The sequence below is a fragment of the Oncorhynchus masou genome, chromosome 22 (assembly GCF_036934945.1).
Source record: "Oncorhynchus masou masou isolate Uvic2021 chromosome 22, UVic_Omas_1.1, whole genome shotgun sequence".
Lineage (NCBI taxonomy): Eukaryota > Metazoa > Chordata > Actinopteri > Salmoniformes > Salmonidae > Oncorhynchus > Oncorhynchus masou.
The window spans coordinates 30,870,509-30,891,294 of record NC_088233.1 but is presented as its reverse complement, the minus strand read 5'-3'; the positions used below and the strand labels follow the sequence as shown (position 1 = coordinate 30,891,294).

Below are 20,786 nucleotides of genomic sequence, written 5' to 3'. Positions count from 1 at the left end.
GAACAGTTTTGAACAAATACATTTCTTCCAAAATTAAGGAGAAGCAAGGGAAATAGAGATTTAAAAAAAAAAACACTTTCAGTTTCACTTACTTAGCTAGCAAATGCAGCTAGCTAGTTTAGCCTACTGAAACACCCTGCTCAAACAGAGGGATGCTATGTTAGCTAACTGGCTATAACTTTCTAACACAACACTGGAACTCTTCCAAGTCAAGGTAAGCTTTTGGTACTAATCAGTTATTGCCACAGGGGCCCGCCGGTAACTGTTAGTACACTAACATTGCTTCATGATTGTATCGGGTTTACTAACGCATTAGTTCTATTAGCCATGCTGACAAGGACGTTACTTTAGCTAATATGGTAACAACAATGTAGGCTGTGTGTAGCGGTTTGGTTTGGAAAGGTTATTTCGCCTGGCCACATACAGCTGTGTTGTGCATTGAAACCCACAAGCGAAGGGAAGAGGTGAGAGGAGGAGAGTGCATGGATGCGAGAAGGAATAAAATGTGGCTGCTATGAAAGTGAACTGTGTTAACTCCGTAATCAGGGGTGTTCATTTCACCAATTCTGTTTAAAGGGATTCTTAAACGGAAGTTTCTTAAACTGAAGCAAACGGAACAAAACAGGGATCAACATACCTGAATTTGTCCAATAGAAAGTCGTGTTTGCAACTGTTGGGCTAATGATTACACCCTATATCAGATAGATGCAGGCAAGAGTTTGCAAGGTGGTACTGAATGTCACTGTCTGTCCATTTGTCATTGTCTGGAACCTAAAATGTGTCTCTTGACCTGTGTGCACCTACTTTGTAAACTTTCATTCATAGGCTAGCTTGTAGCAACATTTGAGTATCATGTAGTAGCCTAACCCTATCTCTGTTACATTGAACAGGGTAAATGGAATATGAATGATAGTCAACCAATATGCTGTAATATAAATAAGGCCATGCTCATGAAAAAACAAATCGTCCTCCCTCATCTTAAACAGCACTGGCAAAGTGATATGCCCCAACGCAACTCTAAAGTCTAATACATCCACAATATTTTGTTTACACTTTTCTCATTGTCTTTGTTGAATTTACATACCAACAATCTGATCTCGCTCAGAATGATTTAGTCCAAATTGCAGGATTACACTATTTGTACCCGTTTGATCACTTTCAAATCGGGGACTTATATTTTGAAAGGGAATGGCAAACGCCACTATTGTGGCTCGTTTCACACAAGTACGTGCGACGTCCCTATTGCTCCTGATATGTAGTTCACTAGCTAACCAACACATTTTCTCCGGTAGCTAGTTAAAATAAGAGATTAACTTCAAGAAAAACATTAGAAAATGTAGCTGGCTAAATGCTTTCTATGATAAACATGTTGGCCATGTTTGCAAAAAAAGACCTTGCTCTTTCATTGTAAACTTCTTATGTTGTGTAGCTTAGTTGCTAGCCTAATAGCTTTACATTATTTTATTTTGTATTTTGTAAAACTATAGTTGCACGCCTCCGAGTAGCGCAGCGGTCTCAGGCACTGCATTTCGGGTGCAAGAAGTCCCTGGTTCGAATCCAGGCTTAATCTCATCCGGTCGTGATTGGGAGTCCCATAGGGCGTCGTCCGGGTTTGGCCGTCATTGTAAATAAGAATGTGTTCTTAACCGACTTGCCTAGTTAAATAAAAAAAATACATAAATGCCGGGTCAAGAGTCAATTTATGCTTGATCCGAAAATGCGGTTGCCATATGGGTGGTATGGTGCAATTACAAGCCAGATTGGAGGCACACAGAGGCCACATTTAACTCTACCGCAACGCCATACGCCTCTTAAATTGTAGGGCTCCGCATTAACCGTAGGTGAGGGTGGGAGGTCCTGTATAAACACAAACTCACTTCACATCTCTGAGCGGCTGGGAAAAGCGCAAGTATGAATGCCGACTTCTGCAGAGGCCATATCACCGTAAATGTTGCAAGGCCTATGCAGCGCTTTTAAAACATATTTTTATGATGGTGTGCGTTTTTAAAATGCAGATTTCTAAAAGCTAAAGCGACCCTTGCCCTGTTGGCCCGGTAACTGTTGCAATGTAACATTAGCTAGCTAGGAAACGTCTGAAATGTGCAAGGCAAACGTAAATGACCTGAGTTTCACTCCGAGCTGAAGCCTGGGCAGCTGCTAACTTAACCAACCTCTGGCTAAATCGTGGGCTTTATGGCTCTCCACTAGTAACACTATAACTACATAGATACTGGAGATCGATAAAGCCCACTAGCAGCTGCCCAGGCTAACGCATAACTAACTATTTTACACTACTGTAAAGAATACTGAAGCTAAGACACCTTGACCTGTTCATATTTAGCTAACGTTAGTTAGGTTTAAAAAAAAGTCCCTGGCTTCGTTCGGCCTCCGACAAGTCGCGCCTTCACGGAGGCCAATCAGAAACGGTGGCGGTACATTTTGAGTCCACAATTTTCCATCCGGTGCACCAGCAAAGGCATCAACACATAACCATATTGTTTAAGTATGTTTACTGTCCAGCAAATGACAATGTAAGAGTATGCTTTGATTTTAATTGTAATTCATGAAGTGTATTGATGAATTGGCAAGCAGACAGGTAGCTAGATAGTTGTTTTTTTAGAGCAAGGTCGCTCATGAGAGCCGTGACACATCTAGTAACAGATAGCTAACGTTAGCTGGCTCAGCTGGTGACAACAATCTGCCGCGTTCATAACATATCCGGCCTCAAATACAACTGGGAACTGAGAGGGAGGGAAACCGTGTTTTGAACGGTCATCCAACTTGGCAGTCCAAGTCTGCAACTCGGGCCTCTTTCGAGAGCTCGGAGTTTCCGACCTAAAGATCACCGACGTCATTATTTTACCTGTTTATTTTCTGTCAACTTCCCATTTGTTTCCCACAGAGTTTCTAAACCTCTTGGATCGTACCTTCTTGCTAGCTAGCTAGTTACAGCAACAGCACAGATGAATACAGCCTGTATTTCGTTGGTAACCACATCTGTCCTACAGTCCTAGCTAGCATCCTTCAATTGAAGATGGAAATGTATGTTTCCAGCATGAGCAAACGAAATGGTGAGTATTATTGCTGGACTTTTATGTTACACATGACACTACTTTATGTTTTTGTTAATTTATTTGTTTGTTTTGTCTGTTTTTCTAATTTACAGCCACAAAGACAGATCTGAGTTTGTTGCTGGAGTGTCTGAAGTACCAGATGAAATGTCCTGCTTCACAGAAACAAGCTCTTTTCACCATCTACTCCATCTGTCAACAGAGAGGTCTCTCTCACACGCCCACACAAACAGCAAATCTTCTGTATATCGATTTAATAGACAAATGAACCACTAATAGTGATGTAATGTCACTGATTCTCTCTGTTTCAGAAGAGAATGTGGACTTCTTCAGAGAGATGGGAGGAGTGGTGTTTGTGTATAACCTCTCTAAATCCAGTGCTCACTCCGAGGTCAGGGAGACTGCTCAGTTCACACTGGGAATGCTGGCAGAGGCCAATGGTGTGTGTGTATATGTTGGTAGTGTACTTTAAGCAGTTTCTCTCTGATGCTGACGTTTGTGTATTGTAAACACACTGTGTGTATGTGCAGTGTACTGTAAACAGGCCCTGTGTAGGAGGGAGACATTCAGTGATCTGGCAGAGTGTCTGATGCAGCAGGACAGTCCACTGACCCAGAGGAGAGTAGCTGTCTACCTGCTCTCTGTCCTTGTCGCCAACAACAGTAAGAGCAGACAGGAAAAACTGACTTTGGGTTTCTTTGGTCCTGCTGGGGTTGAGATTTGATTTCGAACAGAGGGTGATTGTCATGACAGGCAGGTGTTTTACCTGGTACAGCCAGAGGAGGATGGGGCTCCCCTGTCTAGTGCCTCTCAAGGTTTCTACCTTCCAGGGAGTTTTTCCTTGCCACTGTACTAGTGCTTGATTTTTGAATTCTAAGCTAGGTTACTGTGAAGCACCTAAGCCCTGTTCACACTGCAGGATGTAATGCTGAAATCAGTTTTGCATGAAAAATAATAGATTTGGATATGCAAAAAAAAAGGATTTGAGTCACTTCTAAACCTCCAGTGTGAACAAGGCTTTATTGACGTTAATGTGAAAAGCACTAGGCTATATATATTGTACATACAGATGTGGTTAATTGTGTGTGTGCTGCTTCAGGGTCTGGCCAGAAGTACGCTCAGACCTCAGGCTGTCTGGATATCCTGCTGGACTTGTTCAGGTAAACACTGAAATGCACTTCACTGGGTTTCCGGCAGACATGGGTTGAAATAGACAACGAATTATCTTTTACAATCAAGACCTGCATAGTCAAGAGGTGAGCTGATGATTACATTGTATTAAAGTGAAACTGTACAGGGCAACTCCAATTCAGGTTGATTGATGTTTGTTTCTCTCCCCAGGACTAGTTTCCCCCTCTCTGGTGAGGCCACAGTGAGATCTGCTAACGTCACTCAGCTGTTCCAACTCTGGACCTCTGTGTCCAGTGCTCTCTGTGGCTGTGTCAACAACCCCCAGAATGGTAATCTGTGTGTATTTGTGTCCTTGTACAGTGTTCTATGCAGCTGTACATTAAATAAACAAGGGTGGTTATGCATGTGTGTAACTTGGTGGACAAAGGAAAATGTTCTTTCCCTAGAGGAGAGCCAGCGTATGTGTGTGTCAGCCTTCCCCCTGGTCAAGGGCTGGCTGCAGCAGCTCACCCACCCCTACGCAGAGATGGTTCAGCCCATCTGCTCCTTTATATCCATGACCGTTGCCAACAACCGTGAGTAAAACAGGGATGATACACTGACACTAATGTTTAGAGTCAGTTACTTACATACTGTATGTATCTTGTGATTGAAAAGGTATGTTATCCTTTTTAACATATTTTCTTGAGTTGTCTTGTCACACACAGAATACTTAGGTTGCTTTTGCAATGGACAGTTTGTAATTGTAATCCGAGTAGTTTTATAAGTGCAGTGTTGTTTCTATTTCTAGGACGGCCAGGCAAAGATCTTAAAGAGAGATGCAGACCTTCAGTCTGTAGAGATTAGTGTCCTGGAGTGTTTTGGTAACTGTTCAAATGAAGGTTTATGTCTCTCTCTTTCTCTCCCTGGTGTTAAGGAAGGATGGATGCAGGCCTTTAGTCTGTAGAGGCTACAGTGTAGATGGTTTTGGTTTATCTGAACCATTATTCTGTATTCATCTCCTATCTCTGTGTCTCCCACTATCTATCTCACAGATTGTGCTCAGGATAGTTTTTCCACAGTCGGCGGGCTCGGAAATCTGACACTCACTCTGATTCGCTTAGCCTCTGATGCCTCCCACAGCCCATTGGCCTGTCAGCTGTCTGTCATCATGACCAAGACCCTGTCAGCCTGCATCATTGACAACCGTGTGTGACTCACTCCCTGAATCCCAAATCAACCCCTCTCCCCTACTGCTAGGGCGAACTCACTCTCATACAGCCATGCAAACCAGCTCTCCTTAGGTAACCTGTCCATTTGATCCTCTCTCCCCCTACTGTGCGTAGCTGTGTTGGCGTCAGGTCTGGCAGGTTATGGTCTGGTTCCTCAGCTCCACTCCCTGCTGTCCAGCCCCAGCCTGGAGCCCCAAGACAGGCTCATTGTCATACTCACCCTGGGACACTGCACTGAGGCCTCTGGTATGGCTGGGACGCACAGCTTTATTTGCATCAAATAATGACGATAAAACATCTTGCAATTCCAAAGAAAACATGAAGTTATTACAACAATGATAACTGCACAGTAATAACTGTGATAACTACAGTATTTATTTAATTAAATTCTCTCTTCTAGAGGAGCACCGGTCTCAGTTCTTACAGTGTGGAGGTCTGTCCCTCATCACTCTACTGACTAAGTCTACCAGTGAAGAGCTCAGGAAGGCTGCTGCCTTCATACTGCAGACCTGCAAACAGGCTAGTGAGTACACACACAGACCTGCATGCAAACGTCAGATGTCAGTGTTGAAGTGAGTACCCATTTCATTATGTCCGTAGCATTGTCTTTCCTCTCATCCTGCTCCTCCCTGTCCTCCCAGCTGTGTTTCTGCGCGGTGCTGTTCATGGGGAGTCTCAGGGTCAGACTGCAGAGCTGGAGCCCCCTGTGGACATGGAGGGGTACTGGAGGTCAGCACGAGACATACTGCACAGGATCAACCAGCTGGAGAGACAACAGGCTCAGGTATATTACACCACACACACATATACATGGCGGGAACCCGGTTACTGGGATTTACCGCCCAAGACCATTCTCTTTTCCCGGGATAAATAACTGAGAAACTGGTAAATTATAATAAATTATTTATATGAACAGCATGGCATGAAATGGAACTGTTAAATTATATGCAATGTCTAAATCTGTCTTCTTTACGGCCTCTGCACAATGAATTATCAACACTCAGGGTGGCGACAGACAGCCCATCTCAGTATGGAGAGCAGTTCACTATGCATGTAGACCTATCATCTCATCATGGTAACTTTTTTTCTTGTGACAGGTGCTGTAGGCCTGCATTTGCTGCAGCATAGTCTACAGTAATATAAAGAACAAATGCACATCTTTTGGGGGTTACCTTGTTTTTTAATTGTAAATACTTTTACAATTTTGTTGCAGCTGCAGAGTCACTCGAATATCGTTGCTTTAAATCAGTGCACGCCCAAGCACTCTCTTTCTCTCCATTAACTCCATTCAAATTGCATCCAAAATACATAATCATGTTCTAGTTAAGCAATAAGGCACCAGGGGGTGTGGTATATGGCCAATTTACCACGGCTAAGGGCTGTTCTTACGCACAACACAATGTGGAGTTCCTGGATACAGCCCTTAGCAGTGGTATATTGGCATATATCACAAACACCCGAGGTGCCTTACTGCTATTATAAACTGGTTACCAACATAATTGGAGCATTAAAAATAAATGTTTTGTTATACACATGATATACGGTCTGATATACCACAGCTTTCAGCCAATCAGCATTCAGGGCTAGAACCACTCAGTTTGGTAGGTCGTCATTGTAAATAAGATTTTGTTCTTAACTGACTTGCCTAGTTAAATAAAATAAAAAACATACATTGATATATAGCCCTATATATAGATGTCCTAGCCTACCTCTTTCAGAATAAAGTTAAAGTTCCAACCGGAGTACTCCTTGTCTTCGTGAGCAATGGAACACAAGTGACCACCACGAGGAATAAAAATGATCAGAAAATGGCTGACTGCCAGACACCTGAATGATTCTGCTATCATTCACTCCCACAACATCATAGAAGTCTCATTATAATTTATATTGATGGTTGACATCTAGTGGAACCCCTAGGCAGTGCAACATCATATCTCAAGGGGATTTCATTGGACTCTGGTGAATACATACAAAGCTCAGATTTCTGACTTCCTGTTTTGATTTCAACTCAGGATTTTGCCTGCCATATGAGTTCTGTTATACTCAGACATCATTCAAACAGTTTTAGAAACTTTAGAGTTTCCTATCTAAAAATAAAATGCATAGATTAGAAACTGAGACTGAGGGAGCAGGCTGTTTACTTTAGGCACCTTATTCATCCAAGCTACTCAATAAGCTACCAAGCTACCCCCCATTAAAAAGCCATAAAAAGTTAACACGTGTGCTTTGTTTGTGGAATTTCTTTCCTCATTATGTTTGTCCCAATTAGTTGTGACACAGTGGGGGTATACAAAGATGGCCCTATTTGGTAAAAGACCAAGTCCATATTATGGCAAGAGCAGCTCAAATAAGCAAAGAGTAAGGACATTCCATAATTACTTTAAGACATTCAGTCAGTCAATATGGAGAATGTCAAGAACTTTGACAGTTTCTTCAAGTGCAGTCGCAAAAACCACCGCTATGATGAAACTGGCTCTCATGAGGGCCGCCACAGGAAATTAAGTCCCAAAGTTATCCCTGCTGCAGAGGATACGTTCATTAGATGTACCAGCCTCAGAAATTGCAGCCGAAATAAATGCTTCAGAGTTCGAGTAACGGACACATCTCAACATCAACATTTCAGATGAGACGGTGTGAATCAGGCCTTCATGGTCGATTTACTGCAAAGAAACCACTACTAAAGGACACCAAGAAGAAGAGACTTGCTTGGGGCAAGAAATACAAGCAATGGATATTAGATAGACCAAAGGACAGATTTCCACCTAAGTCCAAATTTGAGATTTGTTGCCAACTGCCGTTTTCTTTGTGAGACGCAGAGTAGGTGAATGGATTATCTCAGCATGTGTGGTTCCCACCGTGAGGCATGGAGGTGTGGGGGTTATTTAGATTAAGGCACACTTAACCAGCATGGCTACCACTGTATTCTGCAGCGATACGCCATCCCATCTGGTTTGCGCAATGACCAAACACACCTCCAGTCTAAGGGCAATTTGACCAAGAAGGTGAGTAATGTAGTGCTGCATCAGATGACCTGACCTCGACCCAATTGTGATGGTTTTGGATGAGTTTGGCTGAATAGTGAAGGAAAAGCAGCCAGCAAGTGCTAAGCATATGTGGGAACTCATTCAAGACTATTGGAAATGCATTCCAGGTGAAGCTGATTGAGACTGTGAGTGCAATGAGTGTTCAAATCTGTCAAGGCAAAGGGTGTCTACTTTGAAGAATCTAAAATATATTTTGATATGTTTAATACTTTTTGGGTTACTACATGATTCCATATGTGTTATTTCATAGTTTTGATGTCGTCACTGTTCTACACGGTGGAAAATAGTTCAAATAAAAGCTTGAATGTGTAGGCGTGTCTAAACTTAGGACTGGTATGGTTGTGTGTGTGTACACTACCGTTTGAATGTTAGAAATATCCATGTTTTATAAAGAAAAGCACAAAATAACATCAGTGTGGACATTAATATTGTAAATTACTATTGTAGATGGAAACAAGAATAGATTGGCGAGTTTCAGAAGAAAGTTCTTTGTTTCTGGCCATTTTGAGCCTGTAATCAAACCCACAAATGCTGACGCTCTAGATACTCAACGAGTCTAAAGACGGCCAGTTTCATTGCTTCTTTAATTAGAACAACAGTTTTCAGCTGTGCTAACCTAATTGCAAAAGGGTTCTGATGATCAATTAGCCTTTAAAATGAGAAACTTTGATTAGCTAACACAACGTGCCATTGGAACACAGGAGTGATGGTTGCTGATAACCGTTTCCAGCTACAATAGTCATTTACAACATTAACAATGTCTACACTGTGTTTCTGATCAATTTGATTTTAATTGACATGTGCTTTTCTGTCAAAAACGAACATTTCTAAGTGACCCCAAACTTCTGAATGTGTGTGTAAGCATGTTTTGTTCTTGTGATGTTTTCATTTGTTAATGTGGCTGTGCAGCATGTGTTCATTAGGGCACGAAAGGGAAGAAAAAAAATGGGCCATTCTCATTGAACAAGTCAGAACAGCCCCTTCCTGTTTCAGTACGTTTTCTTCCCTATGGTGCCTAACGAACATGACCATGCGCAGTGTCCATTTTTTATCCTACGGTTAATAATACTCACCAATTTGTAAGTCGCTCTGGATAAGAGCGTCTGCTAAATGACTTAAATGTAATATGTAAATGTAATACATTCAATGCAGTATTAGCCTTTTATTTAGCTATTTAATGATGGGTTATGCATAATAAGCTTCTAACTTATAGCCTCTGTCTCTTGTGCAGAACAAATGCACCTGTGCTCCACTGGCTTCTCCCATGCAGGATAATCTAGACTAGAATAGCGTTCTGGACATTTTTTTTTATTTGTATTTCTTATACCAATAAACTATTTGAAGAGGGATGCAAGCTCTTGTTTGCTTAATGTTAAATACAGCAGCCAATAGAAGGTAGTTTGAAAGAAGAGTGAACGCGTGCTGGCGGTAGGCAATAGCGGTTATTTATTCAGACCCATAACCATTCAATCAAACAAATAAAAATAATAACTTACATTTTCGTGAAGAGAAGTGAAAGCCTTCTGCATCTAATTCTAGTCCTATATTATTCAACAATGTCATTGTGTGTGTGTGTGATTGGGGTTGTTGAACAGGGAGCGGAGGAGGAGTGGGAGGGGGTTGAACCAAGTTCCCCAGACCGACAGAACCCTGCAGAATGGGAGAGGAAGGAGCTACTTTTACCCCTACCTCTACCCCCATCCTTATCCCTACCGCCTCACCACACCTCTTTACCATACCAGGAGTGGAATGGAGGCAGGAGGTATGAGGAAAGAGAGCGTTGGGGTCAAGAGAGAAGTGAGGAGGGAGGAGGAGAAGAGAGGGGGATGTCTTGTGAACACACCCCAGTCCGGCCGGTTCTAGTGGGGAGGGGTGGAGATGGAGAGAGAGAGGATCTACACCATAGAGTCCTAGAGGAGAATCAACCCACAAACAGAGGGCAGGACCTAACGGTGCGGGTCTAACACAGCTCTGGTCCACTCCACACACAATGGTCCTGTCCAGAAACAACCCCTACCCTCTAGGGGACGTCATGTCAATCTGAAGGAATTGGATAGGTATAATAAGAAATATGGTAGCTCCACCTTGCCCTGTGACATGTTGTTTCTGGACAGGACCAATCTATTTTACAGACACTGTACTGGGCTCTCCAAGCGCACTGACTCTCTTGGGTATTTTATAGTAAGTTAAGTGTGTGTGTGTGTGTTTTGATCAGAAGCGTGTAAGGAGACAGACCAGTGAGGAGCCTCAGAAACCCAGCCGCAGCAGAGAGGGGGAGAAGAGAACACACACACAAAGGCACACCACTCTGCACATGTACACACTTGGAAACACACAACCAGAGAAGGACAGGTGCTTGGCAGCTAAGAGAAATACTTATCCTCTCTACACAAACACACTCACAGAGAAAGGCACAAACACAGCATCACACACACAGACCGAGACCTGCAGAGACGAGCACCTTGGCATGAGAGAGCAGGCTCACACATTGTCTGTGTCAGCCGTGGGCTATGCTGGACCTGGTAGAGCTAGTGTCCCTGGACAGCCCCGTGATGGAGAGGATGAGAGGTGTTCTGTATATCTGGGGACAGGAACACTGGTCCCTTCCTCCTCCAGTCCACTAGAAGGACACTCCCAGACACACACACACAGGTCAGCACTGCACTATATGCAAATGCTGTATTTATTGAAACATGATTCTTGTGAAGTGTTTCATGTCATGTAAGAAATGTAATTCTGTGTACCATTCTTCTCTCCCTCATGGTGTGTGTTTTAGCCAAGTGTTCAAGTGCCCAGCTCCAGGCAAGCCAGGAATGAGCAGGCAGAAGAAACCGTTGGATGATGAAGGTACAAATATGTCAATGGGATAAAGTGACAATGCAAAACTGTCTACACTATGTATACAAAAATATGTGGACACCCCTTGAAATTAGTGTATTTGGCTGTTTCAGCCACACCTGTTGCTGACAGGTATAAAATAGAGCACACAGCTATGCAATCTCCATAGAAAAGCATTGGCAGTAGAAAGGTCTTACTGAAGAGCTCAGTGACTTTCAACGTGGCACTGTCATAGGATGCCACCTTTCTAACAAGTCAGTTTGTCAAATTTCTGCCCTGCTAGAGCTGCCCCGGACAACTGTAAGTGCTGTTATTGTGAAGGGGAAACGTCTAGGAGCAACAACGGCTCAGCCGCGAAGAGGTAGGCCACACAAGCTCACAGAACGGGACCGCGGATTGCACAATGCCAAGTGTCGGCTGGAGTGGTGTAAAGCTCGCCTACATTGGACTCTGGAGCATTGATAATGCTTTCTCTGGAGTGATGACTCACACTTCACCATCTGGAAGTCCAACAGATGAATCAGGGTTTGGCGGATGCCAGTACAACACTACCTGCCCCACTAGTGCCAACTGTAAAGTTTGGCGGAGGAGGAATAATGGTCTGGGCCTGTTTTTCATGGTTCAGACTAGGCCCCTTAGTTCCAGCGAAGGGAAATCTTAGCTCTACAGCATTCTAGACAATTCTGTGCTTTCAACTTTGTGGCACCTTTTGGATGAATTGGAACGCCAACTGCGAGCCAGGCCTAATCACCCAACATCGTTGCCCGACCTCACTAATGCTCTTCTGGCCGAATGGAAGCAAGTCCCCGCAGCAATGTTCCAACAACTAGTGGAAAGCCGTACCAGAAGGGTGGAGGCTGTTATAGAAGGGGGGGACCAACTCCATGTTAATGCCCATGATTTTGGAATGAGATGTTTGACAAGCGGCTGCCTACATACTTTTGTTCATGTAGTGTATCTATTTATCTATAGCTCTGAATAAAGCTTAACTGTCTCTTAGCAAAACCGTGTTCAACCAGCTGTTTCCTTCTCCCCAGGCTGTGTGTTCGGTTTGGTGACCAGCCGGTCGTTCCCTGTCCTCCAAAGGAACTGTCCCCACAGCTGTGACCTGCACCTGGTATTGCAGCAGGCCACACACAGCTACACACAGCACCTCCGAGATATACGCAGGAGGAGAGAAATACACACAACGGGACAGAGAGAGACTCAGCGAAGGACACAGAGCGTCTGGGATCTCTGCAGAGATGAGATTCCTGAAGTGCTGAACACACCCACACATCGATGTGATTTGAATTGGGATATGTGTCCTTTTGTAACAGAGGCCAGTCTGACTCCTGTCTGTAAAGGAACCCTCCTGAGGAGCTTCTCAACCAACAGCGGACAACGCAACACTGATCACAACCGTAAGATTCACCACCTCAATAAAATATTTACATATCCCCTCTGTCTTTTCTGTGAAAAACAATAATATATTATATAGTTCTCTCGCCCCTCCCTGTTTTCTCTCTTAGATGTGAGTCTCACTCCCCTTGAGACCTGTGGTCCATGTGAAGGTATCACTTGGAATCCTTTGCATAAAGGTCTGATGAAGAGCCTCTCTTCTGTGACCAGCAGGGGGCAGGAGAGAGGAGGTACTGTATGTTCAGACACCATGACAACACCTTAGCCTTTATTTTACTCAGCCAATAATGAGATAACCGTATCGTTTCTCTTGTATCATCTGTGTGTGTGTGGCATCATCACTGTGTGCCCTCAGGCCCCTACTCCACCACTTCCACATAGTGCGTATGTTATCGTGTGTGTATGCATGTGTCTGTTCCAATGTTTGTGTTGCTTCACAGTTCCCGCTGTTCCATAAGGTTTTTTAAAATCTAATTTTACTGCTTGTGTCAGTTACTTGATGTGGAATAGAGTTCCATGTAGTCATGGCTCTATGTAATACTGTGTGTCTCCCATAATCTGTTCTGGACTGGGGAATGTGAAGAGACCTCTTGTGGCATGTCTTGTGGGGTATGCATGGATGTCCGAGCTGTGTACTAGTAGTGTCAATACTAGAGGTCGACCGACTAATCGGCATGGCCTTGCCGATTTAATTAGGGCCGATTTCAAGCTTTCATAACAATCGGTAATCAGCATTTTTGGATGCTGATTACGTTGCAATCCACGGGGAGACTGGTGGCAGGCTTGACCACCTGTTACGTGAGTGCAGCAAGGAGCCAAGGTAAGTTGCTAGATAGCATTAAACTTATAAAATCAATCTTAACATAATCACTAGTTAACTACACATGGTTGATGATAATACTAGTTTAACTAGCTTGTCCTGCGTTGCATATAATCAATGTGCCCCCACAATAATTTTATCATCAATTCCTCTCAGCCAATCATCAGTAATTTGTGTAAGTGCTGTGCTTGTTGAGTGTCCTTCCCTATAAGCGTGCTGAAAGTCTGTTGTCAATTTGTTTACTGTAAAATAGCATTGTATCTGGTCAAACTCAATTTTTTCCAGAAGTTTACTAAGGGTTGGTAACAGGCTGATTGGTCGGCTATTTGAGCCAGTAAAGGGGGCTTTACCTATTCTTGGGTAGCGGAATGACTGGCTTCCCTCCAGGCCCGAGGGCACACACTCTCTAGTAGGCTTAAATTGAAGATGTGGCAAATAGGAGTGGCAATATCATCTGCTATTATCCTCAGTAATTATCCATCTAGATTGTCAGACACTGGTGGATTGTCATTGTTGATAGACATCCATTTTTTCAGTTCTTCACCACTGACTTTACAGAAATCAAAAGTACAATTCTTGTCTTTCATAATTTGGTCTGATATACTTGGATGTGTAGTGTCAGCGTTTGTTGCTGGCATGTCATTGCTAAGTTTGCCTTTCTTGCCAATGAAAAAGTAATTAAAGTAGTTTGCAATATCAGTGAGCTTTGTGATGAATGAGCCATCTGATTCAATAAATGAAGGAGCCGAGTTGGCCTTTTTCCCAAAATGTAATTTAAGTTGCCTCTGAAGCTTTTTTAAATAATTCTTTATATAATTGATATTTGTTTCATAGTGTAGTTTCTTTCTATTTGGTTTAGTCACATGATTTCTTAATTTGCGGTACGTTTGCCAATTAGTTGGGCTGCCACACTTAATTGCCATACCTTTTGCCTCATCCCTCTCAACCATACAATTTTTAAATTCCTCATCAATCCGGGGATTTAAGTTTTTACCGTCATTTTCTTAATGGCTGTGAGCTTATGAGTAACTGGAATAAGTAGTTTCATAAATGGGTCAAGTGCAGCATCTGGTTGGTCCTCATTACACACCACAGACCAGCAAATATTCTTTAAAGCATCAACATATGAATCACTACAAAACTTCTTGTATGACCTATTATACACTATATTAGGCCCAGCCTTTGGAACTTTGGTTTGCCTAGATAGGGCTATTATATTGTGATCACTACATCCTATGAATTTGGACACAGCTTTAAAGCAAATATCTGCAGCGTTAGTAAAAATGTGATCAATACATGTTGATGATTTAATTCCTGTGCTGTTTGTAACTACCCTGGTAGGTTGACTGACAACCTGATCCAGGTTTCAGGCACTGGTTACAGTTTGAAGTTTTTTCCTGAGTGGGCATCTTAATGATAGCTAGTCAATATTTAAATCAACCAGAAAATATACTTCTCTGTTGATATCACATACATTGTCAAGCATTTCACACGTTATCCAGATACTGATTGTTAGCACTTTGTGGTCTGTAGTAGCTTCCCACCAGAATGGGCTTTAGGTGAGGCAGATGAACCTGTAGCCATATTACTTCAACAGTGTTTAACATTAGATCGTCTCTAAGCTTTACAGGAATGTGGTTCTGAATATAGACTGCAACACCGCCTCCCTTGGCATTTCTGTCTTTTCAGTAGATGTTATAACCATGTATTGCTACCACTGTGTTATCTAAGTGAGTTTCAGAGATGGTCAGAATATAAATGTAATCTGTTGCAAGCAAGTTATTGACTTCATGGACCTTGTTACTTAGGCTACATATGTTAATATGGGCTATTTTTAGTACTTTTCTGGGTTGCTTGGTTGTTTTTAATGCTTTACTGGGAAGCTTATCAGAGGTAGACTTACTCATGGTATTTACATTGGAGCTGATAGTGCAGGGTGAGCTGCACACCGCCTCAGTGCTAACAGTGTAACTCTGGTTTATAGGCTCATGATTACTGCTTACAATAGCTGTAGGATAAACGGATGTATTCCTTGCAGTTAGGGGTACATACATGAAATTACTTGTTTGCCAATGCCCCTAAGATCATGTACATTTGATGCAGCATTATGACAACTCATTGTTACAATGGTAGGGATTAACTGAGCTGGTCCTGGATCATTCACCAGTCATTGTTTCAACGCAGCCTTGAAATGCATGTACAGAGTCCAGGAGCCAAGATGATTTGGATGGACTCTGCCATTCCTGTAGAGTATCTTCTGTTTCCAGAAGGTGTCAACGTTATCAGTACAAGTGACTCCAGCAGAGCTACAGTAGTCTTTTAGCCAGATGTGTAATGCCAGCAGTCTGCTGAATCTTTCACAACTATGGTACTGGACCTAAAATTATTGGGTGTTTTTGGAGTCTTTTAATACTAAAATCAGTTCTTTTAAAATCAATTTTTAAATGTTCCGAGCTAGCCCTCCTGATGTCTTTTGACCCCACATGGACTACGACAGTGTCAGCTCCCGGCATCTGTGGTAGAACAGCGGGAAGCAGCCTTGTTATGTCCTGTATTCATGCTCCTTGGTAGCACAGGGTTTTTGCCTTGGGGACCGAGATGTTTCTCATCATAGAGCTGCATATGATGACAGTTGGTGATGTTGAATGGGCCGTTCTCTCAGGCAGCCTCATGGTCTAGTGAGGCTGGGAGTTCCTAGGATCTGAACCTGAGGTAGGAGCCACCGGAGAGGGAGACAGAGCTGAGAATGAAGAAGCAGGTACCTCTGGATCCGATCTTGAATGGGAAGTCACCATGGACGAAGGCCCCGGAACCTCTGGATCCAGGGCGGCAAAGCTGTTTCTGGTCTTTGTCAGTTCCCGGGGTCAACATCTCCATGGAGACCCCTGTTGCCAGGGACGCCTTCGTCGACATCCACAGCGAGTGACGTACCTTCATGGCTGGTTGGTTGATGTGGCCAGTGATACTTTGCTTCTTGAAAGTCCAATCTTTAGAAAATTGTCTGCTTACATGCAAAACATTTTGGGACTGTATCAACAGTGGACTAATGAGTGGATTTACCCTTTAAGTTAGATGCTGGTAACAGGCCGCTATGAAGTTACAACTAATATGTGAATTGAATGTGTTTTTCCCCCTGTGGGATTCCTGGTCTCCAGTGTATTCCTTGTAGCATAGAGAAATGTTCTCACACTAGCTGATAGCTAGTCAATTCTGTTACTGACCTCTACAGCTGTATAACACAACACTAGCTAGTTTACACTGTTCTAGAGAGGTACAGTTGTACAACTCCAGCTAGTTTACACTGTTCTAGAGAGGTACAGTTGTACAACTCCAGCTAGTTTACACTGTTCTAGAGAGGTACAGTTGTACAACTCCAGCTAGTTTACACTGTTCTATACCAGTACAGTTGTACAACTCCAGCTAGTTTACACTGTTCTATACCAGTACAGTTGTACAACTCCAGCTAGTTTACACTGTTCTATACCAGTACAGTTGTACAACTCCAGCTAGTTTACACTGTTCTATACCAGTACAGTTGTACAACTCCACCTAGTTTACACTGTTCTATACCAGTCCAGTTGTACAACTCCAGCTAGTTTACACTGTTCTATACCGGTACAGTTGTACAACACTAGCTAGTTTACACTGTTCTATACCGGTACAGTTGTACAACTCCAGCTAGTTTACACTGTTCTATACCGGTACAGTTGTACAACTCCAGCTAGTTTACACTGTTCTATACCGGTACAGTTGTACAACTCCAGATAGTTTACACTGTTCTATACCAGTACAGTTGTACAACTCCAGCTAGTTTACACTGTTCTATACCAGTACAGTTGTACAACTCCAGATAGTTTACACTGTTCTATACCAGTACAGTTGTACAACTCCACCTAGTTTACACTGTTCTAGAGAGGTACAGTTGTTCAACTCCAGCTAGTTTACACTGTTCTATACCGGTACAGTTGTACAACTCCAGCTAGTTTACACTGTTCTAGAGAGGTACAGTTGTACAACTCCAGCTAGTTTACAGTTGTACAACTCCAGCTAGTTTACACTGTTCTATACCAGTACAGTTGTACAACTCCAGCTAGTTTACACTCTTACAGTGCTCTTATCGTGTAGCAGTGTCCACCTCTTCTGTGTGTTGATTCAGTTCACAGATTTACTCTGCTCTTTTTGAGCACCTTTCCTCCTTCAAAGAAATACTACACTCTTTCCTTGTCTGTTCGTTTTTCTTTTGCTCTCTAACCCACTTTCCCTCTCTCTGTTTTTCTGTCTTGCTTTCTCCCCCCCGCACTCACTCTCTGCCCCTCTCTCATGCTCCATTTATGCTTATTTCTCCCTTTTTCCCTCTCTGGTCAGTGAATCTCTTCTGTGTTCTATTGTTCTGGTAGCAGGCAGCTGTATTAGGCCTGACTGATGACCTAATGTCACTTCCAATGAAGAAGAAAAAGAGGGAGAGATTGTATTTTCTCTTTATTTGATTGTGTCTCTGTTTACCTCAGAGCTCTGTGAGCTGTAGGTCTCTGCTCACAATGAGGCTTGACACGTCTGTTCTTTGCTTACTGTCTCCTTTTTATTCCCTCACACTTTCACACACACACACACACACACACACACACACAGACAGAAGGGAGGACGGTGCCATCGGTGGGGAGGACGGTGTCATCGATGATCAGCAGAAGACTCTTTCTATGGGAAACCCATCTTTGACTGTAAGAGAGATGAGTGTATCCAGATGTCTCTGTAGAAGTGAGTGTGTTGAATTGGAGGTTAATCTATAGTGGATGGACTGTATAGAACGACCAGTGTTCTCATAATCAGGCAATGTGGGAGCAGAGACCACTATGCCAGTGTGTGTGTAGTAGGGGAACGTTATCCAGAGGTATGTGTGTCATGGTGTCCTCTGTCTTGCAGCAGAGCAGTTCCAAAACCAAGGAAAAGAGGGTGAATACCAATGAGGTGTGTTTGTGTTTTGTCTCATGTCCTCTGTCTGTCTCTCTCTCTCTTACTGTTCTTTACCCTGCATTCTCCTACATTCCTTGTACATTGATCTCCCCCCCCCCCCATCTCAATTAATTTTCAGTTTAAGGGGCTTTATAGGAAACATGTTTATATTGCCAAAGCAAGTGAAATGGATAATAAACAAAAGTGAAATAAAAAATGTACAGTAAACATTACTTACAAAAGACTTACATAACGACATGTCAAATGTTGTGTGTGTATATATATATATATACAGTGTTGTAATGATGTGAAAATGTGAAACGGGTCACAAATCGTGCTGCTGTGATTGAACACTGGAATTTCACCCAATAGATATGGGAGTTTATCAACATTTGATTTGTTTTCGAATTCTTTGTGGGTCTGTAATCTGAGGGAAATATATGTCTCTAATATGGTCATACATTTGGCAGGAGGTTAGGAAGTGCAGCTCAGTTTCCACCTCATTTTGTGGGCAGTGTGCACGTAGCCTGTCTGCTCTTGAGAGCCAGGTCTGTCTTCAGCGACCTCTATCTATTTACAGAGGAGGGAGAGGAGGAACTTCAGCCGTGAGGAGGAGAGTTATCTGTGTCGAGGTATAGAGCGGTTTGGTCCATCCTGGAACTCCATCCTTTGGGCCTATCCGTTCCAGCCGGGACGCACCAACGTTGACCTGGCCAAGAAATACAAACGCCTGCAGGTGATGGGCATCAATGGTTTTACAAAAATGTATGTATGTCACTGACTTCAATTTCAGTTGGTGAGTATTCAACTGACCCTGCTCGCTGTCATTTTTTGGGTATTGTTCTACATTTTGTTCCATCTCTCTCATTCTCTCTTTCTCTCCCTACAGGCTAAAGCCCAGGGTATGGATTCAGACTCCATGAGATCCTAGAAGAACACATTGTCTATTGTACATAAATCACAGTCATATATTTGAAATACTCTAATGTAATATTCAGTAATACTTTAAATACTATAATTTAGTCCCCAGTTTGAAATGAATTACTATGCTGTGCTACTGTAAATAAAATATTTTTTTTTTAAAATTTAGTACTATATTTGAAATGTTAATTTCATGGTCATGGAGGATTAATGAAGGGTCCGTTCTGTATTTCTCAACCTTGTTTTTTTACACAGTATTTTGCTGCCTATTTGAAGTAGTTGGAATATTGTTTGGAATAGAAAAATGGAAATTCTTTGTGTAATGATTTGCACTTGACGGTTTCATAATTTATCTTGTTCATTGTTAATGTATGGATTGAGATTGAAATGGTTGTTCACTCGTTGTCCCCTGAAGTTGTTTGTATTGAATTAAACAGAAGGGTGTCTGTATGCAGTGATGTGTGTCAGTCACTGTCTGATAATCTCACATCATGCTTTTTCATTCAGGGACCCTCAAGGCTCCATAGCAATGAGGATGTTCATTTACTGACTTGAGGTTAAAAACAGCTTTTTCTACTTCTAGAGAGTTTGTCCCTTAAGGGGAAATGCTTTCTATAGCTTAATATTAAACACCAATATCTAAGACACTTTTTATGTAATGCATGGGTGTGAATGGTTTAAACATGCATGAAACATAGGAGACCGTGTGGGAGAAGGAAAGATATATTTGAGTTTCAGTGGCCTACGGCCGACAGACATTGAATACTGTATCTTGATGTATTTGAGTCTGGATTTGGATACAGGGATTGTATTCTCATTGGGAAAACAACAGGAGCTCATACTTTTGATGGACCTGACCGGCAAAATGACGTTCTAGGTGGCTGATGGTAGATAAATTAACATTCAATTGCCTGGCAACAGCTCTGGTGGACATTCCTGCAGTCAGCATTCCAATTGAATGCTCCCTCAAACCTTGAGACATCTGTGGTATTGTGTTGTGTGACAAAACTGCACATTTTATAGTGGCCTTTTATTTTCCCCAGCACAATGGGGCACCTGTGTAATGATCATGGTGTTTAATCAGCTTCTTGATATGCCACACCTGTCAGGTAGATGGATTATCTTGGCAAAGGAGAGGAGAAATGCTCTTTAACAGATGTAAGCTTTTTGTGCATATGTAACATTTCTGGGATCTTTTATTTCAGCTCATGGGACCAGCACTTTACATGTTGCGTTTATATTTTTGTTCAGTATAATTGTAGCTTTGCCTGTTGAGTCAATTGTCCATTCAACACTCCTGTGAAATCTGTGGGTCTGTAGTGACACCTCTAGCACTGAGATGCAGTGGTGCACTGTATTATCCTCAAAGAAGGTGTTTAGTTTGTCTGGAAGCAATACA

General features: G+C 42.6%; 1 protein-coding gene across 1 annotated transcript; it reads left to right on the top strand.

Moving 5' to 3' along the window:
* The first annotated feature begins 3,055 nt into the window (after positions 1-3,055).
* On the top strand, positions 3,056-19,837 carry LOC135508819 (uncharacterized). The gene is made up of 19 exons (XM_064929030.1): positions 3,056-3,071; positions 3,383-3,511; positions 3,602-3,733; positions 4,171-4,231; positions 4,413-4,531; positions 4,649-4,777; positions 5,237-5,389; positions 5,528-5,659; positions 5,814-5,936; positions 6,055-6,197; positions 10,053-10,409; positions 10,673-11,109; positions 11,234-11,304; positions 12,333-12,698; positions 12,807-12,926; positions 18,146-18,234; positions 18,437-18,481; positions 19,047-19,202; positions 19,356-19,837. Exons 1-19 carry the CDS (start codon positions 3,056-3,058, stop codon positions 19,395-19,397), a joined length of 2,820 nt encoding a protein of 939 aa, XP_064785102.1. The 3' UTR covers positions 19,398-19,837.
* Positions 19,838-20,786: the final 949 nt, after the last annotated feature.